Here is an 18,158-nt window from a genome sequence, read left to right on the forward strand (position 1 = left end):
AAGTGGGTGCTAGAAATAATATCATATGAAAGCTGATTGGCACAACCTGGGGATCACAACCAGATACATCAAAGCAAACTTGAGGAGAAAGCTGTGGGTGATGAAGCAGATATGGGGTCGCTTTGGAATTTAAAATGCTATATTCTTATAAAACAATTTTTAAGAAAGACTTGTCAATCATACAAAAAGGAGCCCCCGGTGGCGTGGTGGATTAAAGCCTTGTGACTTGAAGGTTGGGTTGCTGATCTGAAAGCTGCCAGGTTTGAATCCCACCTGGGGAGAGCGTGGATGAGCTCCCTCTATCAGCTCCAGCTCCATGCGGGAACACGAGAGAAGCCTCCAACAAGGATGGTAAACTTCAAAACATCCGGGCAATGTCCCCTGGGCAACGTCCTTGCAGACGGCCAATTCTCTCACACCAGAAGCGACTTGCAGTTTCTCAAGTCGCTCCTGACACAAAAAAATCATACAAAAGAATCCAATTGTGGTTATTCAGGGCATTCAAGAACTTTAGGAGATTTTACTGATTAAATAAAGAAGCCTTGGCAGTTAAGATGACAAATACCCCTTCCCATTTACCAAGCAACTCCAATTTGGTTATTTAAAGCAGACTGGAGAAATTTGTTTAGAGATATGCCATCCACAGATAAAGCTTAATAGGAAGAGATAGCTGACACTCTGTGTGTATTAAATGTGTAAAATGCATTATGCAAAAATATTCCCAATTTCTTTACCTTTCCTCCTCTTCTCTCTGGACTCTTTCCTGGTCTTCGCGCTCCCGTTGCTCCCTTGCCAGGCGGCGTTTTTCCGCCAAGATCCTCGCTGCTTCTTCGGCCGTTGTGGTCCCTGGAGCATTTTTGCTGCTAGTATCTGAAAAGGAAGATGTCAGAAGAATCACCCAAAGGCAACACAGAGCTGTATCCAGGGGAACCCACACACTGCCTTTGGATGCCCACCAAGTGGAAGAAGGCTCTCACTGGCACAAACCGTTTGCAATGCACAATGTGCCAACGAGGCCTCACTCCATTACTAGGGCCCTGGGATAATATTCAGCGAAAAGACTACTAATTTTAATGCAAGTAATTGGTTTAGTTTTATGCAAAGGTTGAATGGCTGCCCACATATGGATTGCACCCTCTGCATCATGTGCCTCTTTGGATGTTGTTGGATTCTCGGGTCCTAGCAGGCCCAGTTCGAAATGAGAAATCCTGTTGTCCAATTACATTTAGAAGTGCTACACGGATTAAACCCTTGATCACTATAAAAATCAGGCCTTGCTCAGGGTGAGTTAGTGCAATGGCAAACAGAAAAGAAAATATGCATCAGACGAGTTATTTTCCCCCCAACGCATGGTTTCTAACAGATTTCTATTTCTCCGATTCTGAAATCCAATCACTGATATCTGAGAGTACAGACTACAGAATGAATGTGGTGAAGAATGAATAATGGTTTGTGAAAGTCATATTCAAATCTGGTTTACTGCATGCCACAGGATCATCGTCATCATGATCACTTAGATGTGACCCTCCAGTTGAGAATGGTGAGGTGAAAACATACAGACCGCTTTGGGGATAGCAATTAGAATATATTAAAACAACATATGTTTAAGAAAATCCATTCACATCCTGATTGTAAGTGTGCTTATTTACAAACAAATTCCCATCAAGTTGAATTGGACTGTCAGAAAAAGTGAACCCTGCCTGCAACTCTAGGTCTCCAACATTTCCCCCCTTCGGACACAAGTTTAAAATCTATAGTCCACCTTGAATAATGTACTGTTCATATAGCATATAAAGTGCTTCTGATGCAGTTCTAACAACACCTATTGCTTTGGATCAACCCCTATGTATACCCATCAATAATCCAGTTTTTAATTCAAAGTAAATGCTCCTGTATTATGAAAAAACACAGAGAAAACATAGGAAAAAGGAACAGCTGGTTTCAAGCACAAAATACTTGTCTCCTTAATTTGAACACAAGAAAGGCATGTAATATTTGAAGAGACTTTATTGGTCCAAATCTGAGGGTTAAAAATAAATAAAAAGGTGGCAGGCAATTTCTATGTTTGCTATTATTCTTAAAATGAGCCTGGCACCATGATGTCTTTCCACACATTGTGAGATTGTTGCAACGGCACCAAGGATTTGCTTGTACAAGGCAACAAAAGAACTCCTTTGTCTATCCTCAGCTGTTGGATCTGTCGCGGTTACATGTCAGCACACTATTTCATCAATAAACCAGGTGCTTTATCCTTTGAAGAAAAGCCTGGTACAGATCCAAGCATGTAAGATATGAATCTAGTCTAGTTTGACAAGACCTGAGCCTAGTGGAGTGCTGCCTATCAGTGGTAATAATCTGGCCCGTCTTGTTGAGGCGGCGCAAGGGGGTTAGGAAGGGCTCCCAAATGGCGCGAGAGATTGGCGAGGTGAGTATTGAGCACCCTGAGCTCCTGGCTGATGTTGTCAACGCTGCACCTCATGGTTTGGAAGGTATGGAGCAGCTTCTCCAGTACAAAGGGGTCTGTGGTCACTGTCACCGGCCGGTTCACACTCATCCTCCCGCCGGTCGGGGAAGGCGAGGACGCTCTGGAGGTGGGGCTGCACCTCGGAGGGTAAGGGAAATTGAAACACTTGAGCGGCGTGGCAGCTCTCCCATCTCCCTGCAGAGCAAACTGAGGCAGGAAGCTGGCCCTGGCTCCCTGCATTGATTGGCTGTATCTAACATTTGGCCGGCTCGCGATGCAAGGTAGGCCTGGGGAGCTTGCGCGGCCCACCCGGTCGGTATGGGAAGGGATAGGAGCGGTGCTGCTTGAGGGCGAAGGGGAAACAACAAGGCGAGACATCGGGTCGTATCCAAACAGCATCTTTCTCGCGACGGAGGAGGACGGCTGCCAATCCTGAGAATAGAAAGCCGAGGCAGCGGAAGAGGAGAGGCCCAAGACGGAGGATGGCAACTCAGGTAGGAACACTGAGGTGAGCGGCAGCACTGTAAAGGAAAACAAGCACGACTAAAGCCACTGGGTGCGTATGGGGAGAATGCGAAAGGCTGCCAAATGGAGCTAGCTAGCATTTAATGCGCTCTATGCAAAATCTACTACCACAGACATTAAAGCAGGGATGGGCAAAGTGGCACATGCAGTTCCCCAAGGTTATTTTTCCGGGCCTCAGCGGTTCCAAATACTTATTTCCCCTCATAAAGACAGACAGATGGAATGGAAGGTGTTTCCATTCAAATTAGAAGCTCCCTAGGAGTCTAATTACAAACAGAAAAACAAAACCCCAAAACAAAACAGAAAAAAAAACTTTCAGAAGTTTGCTTCAAAATGCTTTCTATACCAGTGGTTCTCAACTTGTGAGTCCCCAGATGTTTTGGCCTTCAGCTCCCAGAAATCCTAACAGTCATGGTAAACTGGCTGGGATTTCTGGGAGTTGTAGGCCAAAACATCTGGGGACCCATAGGTTATGAACCACTGATCTAGACAGTGTGAGGGGCATTTTCACCACACTTTGGAACTTCTACTTACTTCCTGTTGTTGAAAAAGGCCTCTCTAAGGCATAAAAGGGCCCAGGAAGACCCCCAAACACAGTGAGAATGCCATCATGTTGCCTGGGGGAATTTTATTGTTTGATTATAGGAGCAAATGCAATGCAGCCCTCCAAGGTCTCCTGGGGGGCTCCTTTTGCCAATAGTTGCCCACCCTGTACTAAAGACGGCAGAAGAGGAACCAATATGCCACAAGCACGCCACAGAGGTTAGACACACCGCAATTGACCTAAAGCATTAACAAAGCACAGGAGCCCCTCCATGGTACCTGCCCAAGCCTCCTTGCATGCATTTTAAGCCAAGGATCCCACTCACCTGCTGTTTGCAGAAAGAGGTTCTTCTGCCAGGTCTCTGGCCCAGACTCCTTTCCAGCTAAGGCCTGAGTCCTTCTCCAGAGAGAGAAGCACTTAGGACATCTCTTCTGAAATGTCCCTTTTGGGGGGGTGGCAGAGGACGTCCTTCCTGCTCAGAGGGGAAGAGGACGCATGTGCAGAGGGGCAAGGAGGGAGACGGGGGTGGAATTCATCCGGCATCACTTTACTTCCACTCATTGGTGGACACTGACCCCCTGGGTGACTGCACATGCGACAAAATCAGCATTTAAGTAGAACCGGCTCATGAGATTTGAAGTTCTGATACCAGAGGAACAACCTCCCTCTTTTTCCCATTACTTGAACAGTTTCATCAATCGCGACAATTCCGCAGGAATCCAACACAAAACACCATGACCTATCCAGTAAGCATTTGCTAATTCATTTATCTAGCCTTTTATAACAATGCAGTAACAGTCAGAAACTTAATGTTGGAAGTGACCTACTCAAAGACGTAGAATTGACCATTTGTTATGAATTGTTGGAAACATCATTATGGTTTTACTGTAAGCCATTTTGGAGAGAAAAAGTGGAGTATATATAAATAATAATCATCATAATGAGTTGCTTTCAAATTGCCATACACCAACCTTGCAAGTCAAGGTATTACCCTATGTGCTTTTTGGAAGGGCAGCCTTAGCACTGCTCTGTCCAAGTCAAAGCTGAGCTGGCCTTATTTTCTGGTCAACTATGATGTTCTATTAACTCACATATGATTTCAACATAGATATATTGTGCTAGTGTTTTTTACCAGAAAATAACCCACTCTCTTTCTGGACAAGCTACTTTTATATACCAACTTTTAATGAGCCAACTTCTGTTCTCCAACACAAAATGAGCAGCAGTTTAAAAAATTAAAATGTTGCTGTTTCCGCCAATTTTTTGTGCAACCAAGTTTAATGCTCAAACGCTTTGTGGAATTATAGAATCATAGAGTTGAAGAGGGCCATTTAGTCCAACCCCCTGCCATGCAGGAAAAGCACAAAGTACCCCTGATAGATGGCCATCCAGCCTCTGTTTAAAAGCTTCCCAGGAAAGAGCTTCCACTGGACTCCAAGGCAGAGAGTTCCACTGCTGAACAGTCATGAAGTTCTTCCTATTGTTCAGGTGGAATCTCCTTTCCTGTTGTTTGAACCCATTGCTCCATTGTGTCCTATTTTCCAGGGCAGCAACAAACAAGCCTGCTCCCTCTTCCTTATGACAGCCTTTCACATATTTAAACATGGTTATCATGTCTCTTCTTAACCTTCTCTTCTGCAGGCTTAACATACCCAGCTCTTTAAGATGTGCCTCAAAGGGATTATTCATGGTCACCAAACCTTTGACCCTTTTAGTTGCCTTCCTCTGGACACCTTCCAGTTTGTCACCATCCCTCTTGAATTGTGGTGCCCAGAATTGGATACAGTATTCCAGGTCAGGTCTGACCAAAATGGAATACAGAGGCACCATGACTTCCCTCAATCTAGACCAGGGGTCCCCAAACTAAGGCCCGGGGGCCGGATGCGGCCCTCCAAGGCCATTGACCTGGCCCCCGCCCTCAGTTTTAGACTTCGGCTCGCCCAAAGTCTGAAATGACTTGAAGGCACAACAACAACAATCCTACTTGATTATCTCATTGGTCAGACGCAGGCCCACACTTCCCACTGAAATCCTGATAAGTTTACAGTATGTTGGTTAAAATTATTTTTATTTTTAATTATTGTATCATTCTTTCATTTACGACTATAGTAAATGAAATATTGTAAATGAATGATATGGTAATAATATAATATATTGTGTATACATATAATATTGATAATAATATTATAATGTAATACAATATAATATTTATTTATTTATTACAGTATTTCTACCCCATCCTTCTCACCCAATAGGGGACTCAGGGCGGCTAATAATAATAATAATAATAATAATAATAATAATAATAATAATACAATATAATAATATTGTATAATATAATAATATTAATTATATATTATATATTAAATGTAATGTTACTAATAATATTATGGTATAATGGTATAGTACAATAAAGTAATATATAATGCTAATATTGTGCTATGCTAATAATATAATATATTGTATGTACATACAACTTGTAAGCCGCTCTGAGTCCCCTTCAGGATGAGAGAGGGTGGGGTATAAATGTAGTAAATACTGTAAATAAATGATTGTTGGGGGGGGGGTTTGCACTATAAATAAAACATGTGCTGTGAGCATAGGAATTTGTTCGTTTTTTTTTTTTTTTCAAATGATAATTTGGCCCCTCAGCAATCTGAGGGACCATGAATCGGCCCTCCACTTCAAAAGTTTGAGGACCCCTGATCTAGACACTAGACTTCATTTGATGCAACTCAAACTGTTGGCTTATGTTCAATTTATTGTCCACTAAGACTCCACAATCTCTTTCACATGTTGTGGAGCCAGATGTTACCCATTCTGTATAGTGCAATTTGTTTATTTTTTCTGCTAAAATGAAATATTCTACACTTCTAGTTGAAATTCATTTTGTTCGTTTTGCCCCATTCTCTAATCTGTTGAGGTTGTTTTGAATTCTGATCCTGCCTTGCAAGGTTCTTCCAATCCCACATTACATTCATGGTTTCAATCAGTTCAAGAAAATTAAGGGATAGCGAAGGCTAAGAAAACGTTATCCGGAGTCATTATATGGTTGCTCACAAGCAGAAATATGCAGAAGTGCCAAAAGCTTAATTGTCAAAAACAGAGGCCATTGTGAAGGTGTTTAAAATGGGGCTATTAACATCTTCACCTTCTGTGAGTTGCAGTCTCTTACCTTCTTTGGTCTTTGGAGCTGTGGCAGGGCTTTCCTTCTCCGAGGCATGCGGTAAGTGGCTCTGTTCTTGCCCCGCTGTGTCCACCACTCGCTCCTTTGCTTTGGGCTCCAGGTCTGCTCTCTTTTTGGTAATGTTCAGCACATTCGGGGTGAGCGATGGGCGCTGTATCGGGGCAGGTTTGGGGACCGGGACAGGAGAAGGCGCCTGTTGCCTTAAGACATTCGGTGAGCTTGGATGAGGCTTTTGTCTGCTGAGGAAAGGGCATGTGTTAGGACTCTGCTGCAAGACTGACCTTACTTTGGCATGGAAAGAAGTATGCCATTTTGTGTGTACAAAAACTTTGCCCGTAACAAGAGTTTGTATCCGTTACATAGCCCAACACAAAAATAAAAAACATTTTGGTGGTTGGGTTCTAGCGTCTGTTCCTGGGGTTATTTTGGGCACTGGTTCAAAAAATTGTATTGAATAGACTACATCAGCTCTGGATTCTTAGACTGGGTTATCATAGTTTTCTGTGGGCAAGCAGATGACGACTGGGAGATGGCATATGTTCCGTATCGCCAAAACTAGAGCTGATACAAGGAAAACTGGTGCCATTTTTGAAATCAGCAAATCAAATAGACCCAGAGACCAGTATAACATTTGAGACATCAAAATGTGTGTTGGCCAGCGTTATATGGAGACAAGACAGCACCTGAGTCATCTCAGGCCACTTGTGGTTCTTATTTAGATTTCATATTCCATCTAATACTGGAAAGCCAGGAAAGCATATAGTCTGATACCTGCCAAGATAGTTCATTCTCCTGTACATCAATTCCCATCTATTTCCTTGGCTCAAACAGCTCCTTTATCATTAAAAAAGAAACTGTTATCATGTTAAATCCCTACCATATAGCGTAAGCGATATGCTAAATATCTTTTTGCAACAATAACAATACTTTTATTTCTTACCCGCCTCTACTCATAGCTTGAGGCAGGGCACAACGAAGCTAAAAACACATAATCATAAAACATTATCTAAAATACACATATTTAAACGTAATTCTATGGAATACATATACAGTAGAGTCTCACTTATCCAAGCTAAACGGGCCGGCAGAAGCTTGGATAAGCGAATATCTTGGATAATAAGGAGGGATTAAGGAGAAGCCTATTAAACATCTAATTAGGTTATGATTTTACAAATTAAGCACCAAAACATCATGTTAAACAACAAATTTGACAGAAAAAGTAGTTCAATATGCAGTAATGTTATGTTGTAATTACTGTATTTACGAATTTAGCACCAAAATATCATGATATATTGAAAACATTGACTATAAAAATGGCTTGGATAATCTAGAAGCTTGGATAAGCGAGACTCTACTGTATTGCAATACACAGAAAAAATATTAAAATACAGTAAACACAAGACTATGAGTTTAAATTCATAGTCAAAATCGACAATACTTTTAACTTTATATGGTCTCCTGTCCCGTCTGTTCAGTTAAAAGATTTCATCCAATAACCCAAGTATCATCCTGTATACAAACAGCATTCAGCAGCAAAAACTTGGCAAAAAACACCAACATATATCATAGGGTCCACATAAAAAAGTGAGAGGCGAAATATTTGGCAATTCCTCTCCTCTCACCAAAAAACTACCTGTCTCTTTTGGGACAGGTTATTACAAGCTCTGAACCTTTGGCTGTTAAATAGATAAATGAATGTTGGTTGTACAGGCACTCCCCAAGTTACCAACAAAAGAGATTCTGCAGATTTGTTCTTAAGCTGAATTTGTATGTCTGAACAGATATGATTTTAAAGTGTAACTCCAGTCAAATATCTGTCTGTCTGTCTGGATAGCATAGGGAAGGATTTTTGATACAGCTTCAGTGGAGACCCCTTTTTCCCATGATAACTCTTTCAGGAGTGAATTTCCCTTATGAGGGGTAATTTGTTGGAAATCGCAACCTCCCAAGCCTTCACTCTTTATTTGTTAATGTATATATTTGCCAACCTGTATTCTATGTGTATATTGATTTGCCAGTTTGACTGCACCTCTTTGGTGTGGGAGGGGTTACAGGCATGTGACTGTACTGAGCATGTTCAGACTCAGGACTCCATTTTGTAGTCAGTCGGCTCTACACCTCACTGGAGGTGGATGCCTGTTTGGACTTCAGCAGAGAAGTGTGACTTCTGGACTTCAGTGAGTACAACTATACCTAAAGAATATGGACTATTGATTAGGAATTATACCCCGTGCACTCAACACACAGAGAGAAACTATATCCTATCTATAACTGAACTTTAAATAAGAAATGTGCCTGTATGGTAAATTAATACAAGATGTTTGTGAGTAAACAAAGTATGTTAATTTTCAAAAAAGACTTTTTAAAAATCTCTGAGTGCATATTTTAAACCAAGAGGTTTCAAGGGAGTGTATATTTTTTGGGCAATTACAATTACAACTGCAATTTCAACTTCAAAGAAGCAACCATCCCTTGCTAACCAAATATATTTTTGTAGTGGATGTCCTTGTCTTTGGCAGTTCAAAGACATGGTCTTTCAGTTTAACAGCTGAGTTGCCTATGTGCCATTACATGAATGCTTATGACTATCACTTGTTCAAAGGGTTGACTTCTAACAAGGTCATGCTTTTCTTGACTAGTGGTTTTCAAAAGGTGGTCCCCACACTTTCATGGAGATCCACATTTGCCAAACTGATATTACATTATTTTCCCCTTTTCGATAAGGTTATGATTGCCATTTATTTCCAAAGGGATATGTGCCCAGAGACTGGGTGCAGTCATTTCCAATATAATTTCTCTCTTCCTGATGTCTCACCCCTGTTCTTAACTATGAGTTGTTTTTAAGTCAGATGTTCGTAACTCAGGGATTGCCTGTGTTCTGAATGAGAACCGAAGAGAGCAAAGAAAATGGAGCTAGATAGAAACCTTGTTGAAGCTGGGGACGGAGGGCGTTTGCCCACATTCGCGGGAGAAGGGGACCGTCTGGAACCAGGCAGGGAGGGCGAAGGAGCACGCCGCCCGATGGAAGACGTGGACGGCTTTGCTGCCTCCGGCTTCTGGGGAAAGAGCAGACACGTACCGGTCAAGCACCCTGGAATGTCCAGGGTGGGAGAAAGAACTCGTCTGTTTGAAGCAAGTGTGAATGTTGCAATTGGCCAGCTTGATTAGCATTGAATGGCATTGCAGCTTCAAAGCCTGGCTACTTCTAACTGGAAGAATCCCTTGTTGGGAGGTGTTAGCTTGCCCTGATTGAATTCCAGACAGGAAACAATCAGGGCCAGCTAACACCTCCCAACAAAGAATTCCACCAGATAGGAAGCAGCCAGGCTTTGAAGCTGCAATGCTAATCAAGGCAGCCAATTGCAACATTTACAGTTGCCTCCAACAGACAAGAGTTCTTTCTCCCATCCTGGACATCATTCCACAGATATGTAAACCCCACTTGCCTAGTTTCCAACAGATCTCACAACCTCTGAAGATGCTTGCTATAGATGTGGGAGAAATGTCAGAAGAGAATGCCTCTGGAACATGGCAATACAGCCTGGAAAACTCACAGCAGTCCAGGAAGTGTTTGCAGGCTTTTCTAGATCCTCCAGTCCAATTCTACAGAATTCTTCCAAATTAAACATAGTCAAAATATAGGGTTCACTATTACCTGCAGTTTCAGATAAACATGTATGTGTGCGCATGGGTGCATGTGTTGATCTATCCATCCCTTCATCCAGCCATCTATCTCAGGAGCCACTTATCCAAACTGTAACCAACCAACCTGTGCAGATTCTGGAGAAAGGTTTTCTGAGGACGAGGCGGCCACCTTCAAGCGGTCGATGCTGCGGCTGCGGAGAGGCACTTTGGAGACGTGGACAGGGGAGCCGAGGGAGCTGTTGGAAGCTGAACGAGGACAGAGGGGAGATTCTATAAAGTTAGGAATTTGACAAGACACAGAGACCACCGAGGACAGAGCGTGGGAAAAGAGGGGGCAGTGAGGGGGGAAGGAGAGAGAAAAGAGAGAGAAGAAAAGACAGTGCTTGTTAGGTACCGTATCAAAGATCATCATGGGAAGCTTACAGCGCAAGAGAGGTCATGGAGACAGACACCACCATGAGTAGTGCACTTCACGGAAACATCACAAGAGCGGAGGGAGCATGAAAAGCGGCAGGCTGGGAAAGCTAAGATGGAAGCCTCACCCAATAAAACTACACTCAATTAAAACAAAGATTTAAATGATGTTATTTTTGTTGAAAAGGCAGGAGTCCACATTTATGCAGGGGCCACAACAATGGGAAATTAACCTGAGTGGGAGAATTCACACTTTGATATCCCTAAAAATTGGTTCTTCACATGATGAGGTCTGAATGCTAAAAGCCTGACTTTAATTAATTGCCCCCGTGATCTTGTTAAAGCGCCCAGAAACATACATTGATCACATTCCAATTTCACCCAGAGGGAGGATAGAGGACTGCGCGCACAAATGCAAACATGCATTATAACTAAACAAGGTGAAGCAAAGTAAAGAAATTCTGTAATGGTCAGAAGGACTGATGGATGGATAGGTAAAAAGGTAAAGGTTTCCCCTGACGTGATCGACTCTGGGGGTTGGTGCTCATCTCCATTTCTAAGCCAAAGAGCCAGCGTTGTCCATAGACATCTCCAGGTCATGTGGCCGGCATGACTGCATGGAGCGCCGTTACCTTCCCGCCGGAGCGGTACCTATTGATCTACTTACATTTGCATGTTTTCGAACTGCTAGGTTGGCAGGAGCTGGGGCTAACAGTGGGTGCTCATTCCGCTCCCAGGATTTGAACTTGGGACCTTTTGGTCCGCAAGTTCAGCAGCTCAGCGCTTTAACACACTTCGCCACCGGGGCTCCCGATGGATGCATAGCTTTATCTAAAAAAGGGAATATGTAGCAGTATGACCTGGAATGTCATTCATTAAAAAAAACAAATTAACTCTTCCTGATTAGAGCTCGAGGGGCCTCAAAATGTTCTAGTGTCGCGTAAATTAGGAATATTATTTTACCCAGGACAAAAGATATCCATCCCAGAAAAGTTCAAACTGGGATCTTTCTGAGCAAATGCTCCAGAAATGTAGAACCTAAGATGTGCGTCTGGATTGCAAGTTGGAAACATAGTATACTGATCCTTTAATATTAGGCTATGTGATGGTTATTCTAACCAAGGATGTGGTCATAATAGAAATCTTACATGCCATGTGGAACTTTCTCCACATACGGCCAACCCTTTACATTTGCAGAAATGATGTCTGTGGATTCAAATGTTTTTTCTAGGAATGTCTAGGTCCTCCAATGTGACTCCATTGGAAGTTTATCAGAGTTATGCCAGAGGACTTAGTGATTCCTAGAGAGATTGTCCCTCTGGGTTCTCCAGTGGAATTCTATGCTCAACTTCTTTAAGAAGTTGCCAGAGATGGGGCGGAGGACTGAGAGATTTGTACAGAGCAGGATATGGGGGACAGCAATCTTGGAAAAGTTAATCGATACATTAAGATTAGCAAAAGAATGGAAAGACCCATTTGATACAATTTGGAAACCATTTATCAGCTTCAAGTGTAAAAAGCAAGGGCAAATGTAAACCACCAAACAATCATTGTGGCCAAGCAGTTAATGAACACATTATAATACTGATACTATGTAACAAAAATTGAAAACTTTTCTGTTTCTGGTTTGAAAGTACAGTAGAGTCTCACTTATCCAACATTCGCTTATCCAACGTTCTGGATTATCCAACGCATTTTTGTATTCAATGTTTTCAATACATCGTGATATTTTGGCGCTAAATTCGTAAATACAGTAATTACTACATAGCATTACTGCATACTGAACTACTTTTTCTGTCAAATTTGTTGTATAACATGATGTTTTGGTGTTTAATTTGTAAAATCATAACCTAATTTGATGTTTAATAGGCTTTTCCTTAATCCCTCCTTATTATCCAACATATTCGCTTATCCAACATTCTGCCAGCCCGTTTATGTTGGATAAGTGAGACTCTACTGTATTTGTTATTCTCCAGAAACTTTGCTTTTTGTGGCCACAAACTAGGTTGAACTGGTTGAGACTCTGTGAGAAATTTATTGAAAAACTATAGTAAACTTGTTTTTGCAGTTGAATAAACTTTTTTTCCATGATTTTTATGATAGAACCAACTAGGAAATGATATTTATAACCCAGGAACAAAAATCATGTTACATGGTGTTATATGTAATGAATAAAAGTAGAAAAAAATAGAAAAATAATAGAAATGACAGTGCTGTTTTTATGCTATGTAAGTAATGGGAGGGTTGGTGGGGAGAGGGCCTTTCTGGTGATGGCCCCATGGCACTGGAACTCCCTTCCTAGAGAGGTATGATCGGCCCTCTCCTTACCGGTCTTTCAATCACAAATTGAAACTTTCCTGTGGAGCAAGGCCTTCCCAGATGAATAATAAGCACTGCCAGATAACTGCTAGTTATATTCACCTTGAATGCTTTGTTGGTCCTGGCCTGGCAACTGCAACATGACCTTATGAAAATGCAATGTCTTAGGAGCTGCATAACTTATTTTTACAAATAACCTCAGTGGCTTGAGGTTTGGGAAACTTTTAATGGCATTTGTTGTAAGTTATTAATTGTTTATATGGGATGTTCAAATTGAGTTATTTTCTAAATTGGCGTATGTAGTTGGTTATGTATTTTATGCATTGATGTATATGTATTTGTGTGTGTTTTTAACTTCTGCCCTTTGCTTTGAATCCCACCCATGGGAAAAAAGCAGAATAGAAGTGAATTAATAATAATAATAATATTTTTTTGTCGTGTCAGGAGCGACTTGCACTAAGTCGCTTCTGGTGTGAGAGAATTGGCTGTCTGCAAGGACATTGCCCAGGGGACGCCCGGATTTTTTTTTTGATGTTTTACCATCCTTGTGGGAGGCTTCTCTCATGTCCCCGCATGGAGCTGAAGCTGATAAAGGGAGCTCAACCGTGCTCTCCCCGGGTTGGATTCGAACCTGGCAGCCTTAAGGTCAGCTACCCAACCTTCAAGTCACAAGGCTTTAACCCACTATGCCAGCGGGGGCTCCATAATAATACCGCGTTTCCCCGAAAATAAGACAGTGTCTTATATTAATTTTTGCTCCCAAAGATGCTCTAGGTCTTATTTTCTGGGGATGTCTTTAGGGGAAACAGGGTAATAATAACAGAAGATTATTACATTTTAAATGTTGTGGAATTTTATTATATACATATATATGTTTTTAAAATATTTCTAGGGATTTATTCTTTCAGGTAAAAATATGGTATTTCTTTCATTCACTTTGGCAGGGGTCCTGTGCCCCTAGCCCAGCAAATATTGAGGGCTGGCTGTATATTCTTACCGGGGCAAATGGAAGCAGGTCCCTTGACATAAGGAAGCATTTGGTGCAACTCACTTGATCCCAATGGCTCACTATTCTGAATGACCCTGTTACATTTGCTGTAGCTGGGCTTCCACCCCATGCCTTTTACCTGAGGGATCTTTGCCATCAGCCGATAAAGCGGCAGCACTTTTGCTCCTAGCTAAGGAGGCCTGGGTGGGGGCGAGCAGGCGGTTGATCACGTTACTCTCCAGCGGGCTGAACTGGGAACGGCGAGCTGGATGATGGGAACAAACCAAAGAGGATTCAACATAAAAGTCCAATAAAGAAGCAAGCCATAGAACAGGAGGGTGGGAGGGAGGGGAATACTCTTGTGAGCTGTTGCAGGTCCAGAAAGAAAGAAAGAAAGAAAGAAAGAAAGAAAGAAAGAAAGAAAGAAAGAAAGAAAGAAAGAAAGAAAAGTAAAGAAAAGATAATCATGGAGATAGAGAGAAGCCACACAAATGCACTTTCATGCTCCACTCTCCGCAAAAAATTCAGATTGTGATTTCTACCCCCTAGAAATAATTTTCCACTTGTAGCAGGAAGTCTGGTATAAGAGAAGCAGAATGAGTGACGACAGCATGGCAAAAAATAATGCAACCTCTTTGAATTGCACTGTTTGCCTTGGTTAACCGTTTTAGTAACAGCATGCGGACGTGAAACAAAGAAGACCAAAAGACGAGCTAGAACAGAGGTTCAAGTGAGTTTTGTGGTGGTTCTCTCCTAAAAATGCAAAAAGTCAGATCCAGGCAGTTACGTCATGGAACAAAAGACAGATAAACGTCACAATTCCACTAAGTGGTTAGTCAAGAGTCGGGTCTCTCTGGCCCAGATGTGGTATGTGGTAACTTCCCCAAGGACTAGTTTAAGCATGCAAATGTCATACTGACATGCCGAATGCTGTTAAGAAATCGGATGCTTTATTATAGTGAAAGGGAAAAACTATGATGAATAGTGTTGCTTATTCATTGAGAGCTGAGAGACTGGAGAAGATACAAACAGAAATTAGTCCAGCAGTACAAAGAGAGCCTACGATACAGCATCAAACTCTGGCATAGCCATTTCCCCCCGATATCACTATTATTAACCAGGAAAACGTGTCAAAAAGATCTTGTCAGTTGCAAGAAAAATTTGTAAGCGCTAACTAAAAACACAAATTTTGTTTCAATTTTATATCTCTTCATATTGCCTTTAAGGAAAATTGAGTTGTGTCAAGGGGTTGGTTATCCACCTGTTTTGTCTTCCTTTTGCACATTTTCTAATTCAGGAGAAGACTGAGGTTTACTGCTCATTCTACTCAGGGAGGAACTCCTCTTCTTTTCCGCGTCTCCTAGATACCAAAGACAATGATTACGTTTGAGATCTGCTTGCACAGTTCAGCTGTTGCACTGCACAATCCCAGCAGGATATCAGAAGCATCGTTAATTGGGGATATTTAATCACAGCCATGTTCCTTGCAAATATTTGTGTTATTTCCCAGATGGAAAATTAACGCAGAAACAAACGTACATGTTTGGTAGACTATTATAAGTGATCAAATAAAAAGGCCAACATAAGCCAGCAATGGGTCCGGGCTGTGGCGCAGGCTGGTGAGCAGCCAGCTGCAACAAATCACTCTGACCAAGAGGTCATGAGTTCGAGGCCAGCTCGGAGCCTGCATTTGTCTCTGTCTTTGTTCTATGTTAAGGCATTGAATGTTTGCTTTATATATGTAATGTGATCCGCCCTAAGTCCCCTTTGGGGTGAGAAGGGCGGAATATAAATACTGTAAATAAATAAATAAATAAATAAATAAATAAATGTAACTTGCTTATGCCTGTTCCCAGTATGCCATGTCCTGTATGCAACAGTAGACAACAGTCAATGCTGTATTTAAAATTCATATTACAAAATTCAATTCCTTTGGCAAGCTCTGATAAAACCTGAGTGCACAACCCCACAATTCCCCATTTTCTAAGGGGAAAAAGCCCGTTTGCTGCACCTTTTTGCTCCACCTGCAACCCTTTGGACATTGGCTGCTCAGAATTCGGAGGAACTTTGTTATTCAATCTGTTTAATGAAGAACTTCGTTTAGTTGAGCCTGAAAAGTGAAAAATGGATGTCAGGATGACGTCTGTGCGCATTAAACAATAGTTATGATTTCTAAACAATATAAATCACTCGGCTTGATTTGAATTTCAATCCATACCAAACCTGGTGTCGATTGAAAGAAGAAGCATTTGTAGGATTAACTGAGAGAGGAATTATTTCTGGGCTGGAGGTTTTTAGCAATGCAAACACCGACTGCAAACTACCTATCTAATATGCTATAAGCAAAAAAACTGTCTGGATACATGCGGTTCTTATAGGAATTGAAGGTTGCACCTATGCTTAATGTCTCTGGGCAGAAGGATAATATAAAGATAATGTGTCTAAGTAAAATTACTTTCCATGGCACTCCATTTTAAGTCTGTGTAACAGAAGGAGCTAGGAAGAAATACAAGCTTAGGTCCAAGTTATACTGACTCCCCCATTTACCAAGAATTCAGAAAAAATAACCTTTTGCACCCACTAAAAAAAGCTGTCTATTTGGATCAGAATGAAGCATGTGGAATCAAAATCATGCAAATCCTAAAAGAGTAGGGTGAAAGGATGTACATTAAAAAAAATCACACGCCACGATTTTGCTTTCTGAATTTTGAAACCAAGTGGAAGGGTGCTGTGAAAGGTTTACCATGTCTCTTCTGTTTGAACAGAATCGGTAACCACTGCGCTGAAGACGTGAATAGCCTCTGCTGGATTGACAAAAGGGGTAAAATATATTTTACAACCCAGCCCATCCTGGAGGAGTTAGAAAAGAGGGCTGGGCAGGGATGCTATGAGCTACAACTACTCTGCCATCTTAGCCTTACCTTTGCTGGCAGAATTAAGGAGTGCGGCCGAAGTGGAAAGGCGCTTATTGATGACGGGGTCAGCTTGCTTGAGGTTTGCTGCGGAAGTAGAGCGTTTGTTGGCTGAAGAAAGAAGTCAGCATTTTAGCACCTGGCCCCATGACTTAACTAAGCACTAATCCTGTTACTTTATCGCTTTTGGAGTAATTGTTTTTAATTTGTTGTAAGCCACTGGAAGGACTACGATTGCAATGGAAGGGCGAGGGTGTAGATTTTCGTAACAATAACTTCACTTTGGAAGTCTCAGTATTATATCATGAATGCTGCTTCTTCCACAGATTGTGGGAAAAACAATACAAAGACATGGTTTTTGGTGACGGGCTCAAGAGAAACAAACCAAGGTACATCAGAGGTTAAGACTTATTCTTTCTCCATCAGCTGTATTGTTAGCAAGCATGAAAGTCAGTGCTTATCTTTTCATCTGCTATCATAATATCATCATCATCTTTATTTATATCCTGCCTTTCTCCCCGTAGGGCAGGCATGGGCTTAAGCGGCTGAGGGGGAAAAGGAAAGGGCCTGAGGCTGTTAGGAATTGTGGGAGTTGAAGTCCAAAACACCTAGAGGGACCAAGTTTGCCAATGCCTGCCATAGGGAGTCAAGGGGGCTAACAAACACACAACCTCATAACAATTAAAAACAAAGCAAATACAAAAATAAAAAATTAAATATTACTGCAATTAAAATGAAATCAATACAATTAAAATGACATTTAAAATTCACTATTTGGCTGAAAACTCAGATACACAAAAGTAAGCTTAGAACAGAATAGCTGTAGTGTTTTAAGGGTCTCCAGACCTCATTTATGGGAATGAGTCAGAGCTGGACCCCTCTCAAGAGGTAATTATACTTGAATTGAAAGCACATTTTGGACACACACAAACAGTGAGGCATGCTGCAGGCATTACAGTGCAACAAACAAGAGATCTTGAATTTCACACCTTTCAGCATTTCATACATACTGGTATGGCTAAAAAGTGGTGACAGCACAGCTGTTAACTCATTAGTAAATAAAGCTGCATGCACACAAAAGGGAAAGCAGACTCTTTCCCCAGATTTGAAAGAAAAACCTCTTTCAAATTATTTGTTATTTGACAAACTGAGTGTCTGTT

General features: G+C 41.6%; 1 protein-coding gene across 10 annotated transcripts in view; it reads right to left on the bottom strand.

Moving 5' to 3' along the window:
* The window catches only part of map7d3 (MAP7 domain containing 3), a 43,959-nt gene that overhangs the window by 6,162 nt on the left and 19,639 nt on the right, over positions 1 to 18,158 (bottom strand). For 3 of the 10 annotated variants that reach the window (XM_008121476.3, XM_008121475.3, XM_016997731.2), the window contains 8 exons: positions 17,008 to 17,109; positions 16,098 to 16,196; positions 15,348 to 15,446; positions 14,226 to 14,351; positions 10,490 to 10,635; positions 9,646 to 9,776; positions 6,709 to 6,959; positions 735 to 870 (listed from right to left, as the gene is read on the bottom strand). In XM_008121476.3, the coding sequence (XP_008119683.2) occupies positions 735 to 870; positions 6,709 to 6,959; positions 9,646 to 9,776; positions 10,490 to 10,635; positions 14,226 to 14,351; positions 15,348 to 15,446; positions 16,098 to 16,196; positions 17,008 to 17,109 (1,090 nt within the window). The remainder of the gene's footprint in view (positions 1 to 734; positions 871 to 6,708; positions 6,960 to 9,645; positions 9,777 to 10,489; positions 10,636 to 14,225; positions 14,352 to 15,347; positions 15,447 to 16,097; positions 16,197 to 17,007; positions 17,110 to 18,158) is intronic. The other 7 variants (XM_016997732.2, XM_008121474.3, XM_008121479.3 and 4 more) reach the window with 7 other exon arrangements.

The sequence above is a fragment of the Anolis carolinensis genome, unplaced genomic scaffold (assembly GCF_035594765.1).
Source record: "Anolis carolinensis isolate JA03-04 unplaced genomic scaffold, rAnoCar3.1.pri scaffold_12, whole genome shotgun sequence".
Classification (NCBI taxonomy): Eukaryota; Metazoa; Chordata; class Lepidosauria; order Squamata; family Dactyloidae; genus Anolis; species Anolis carolinensis.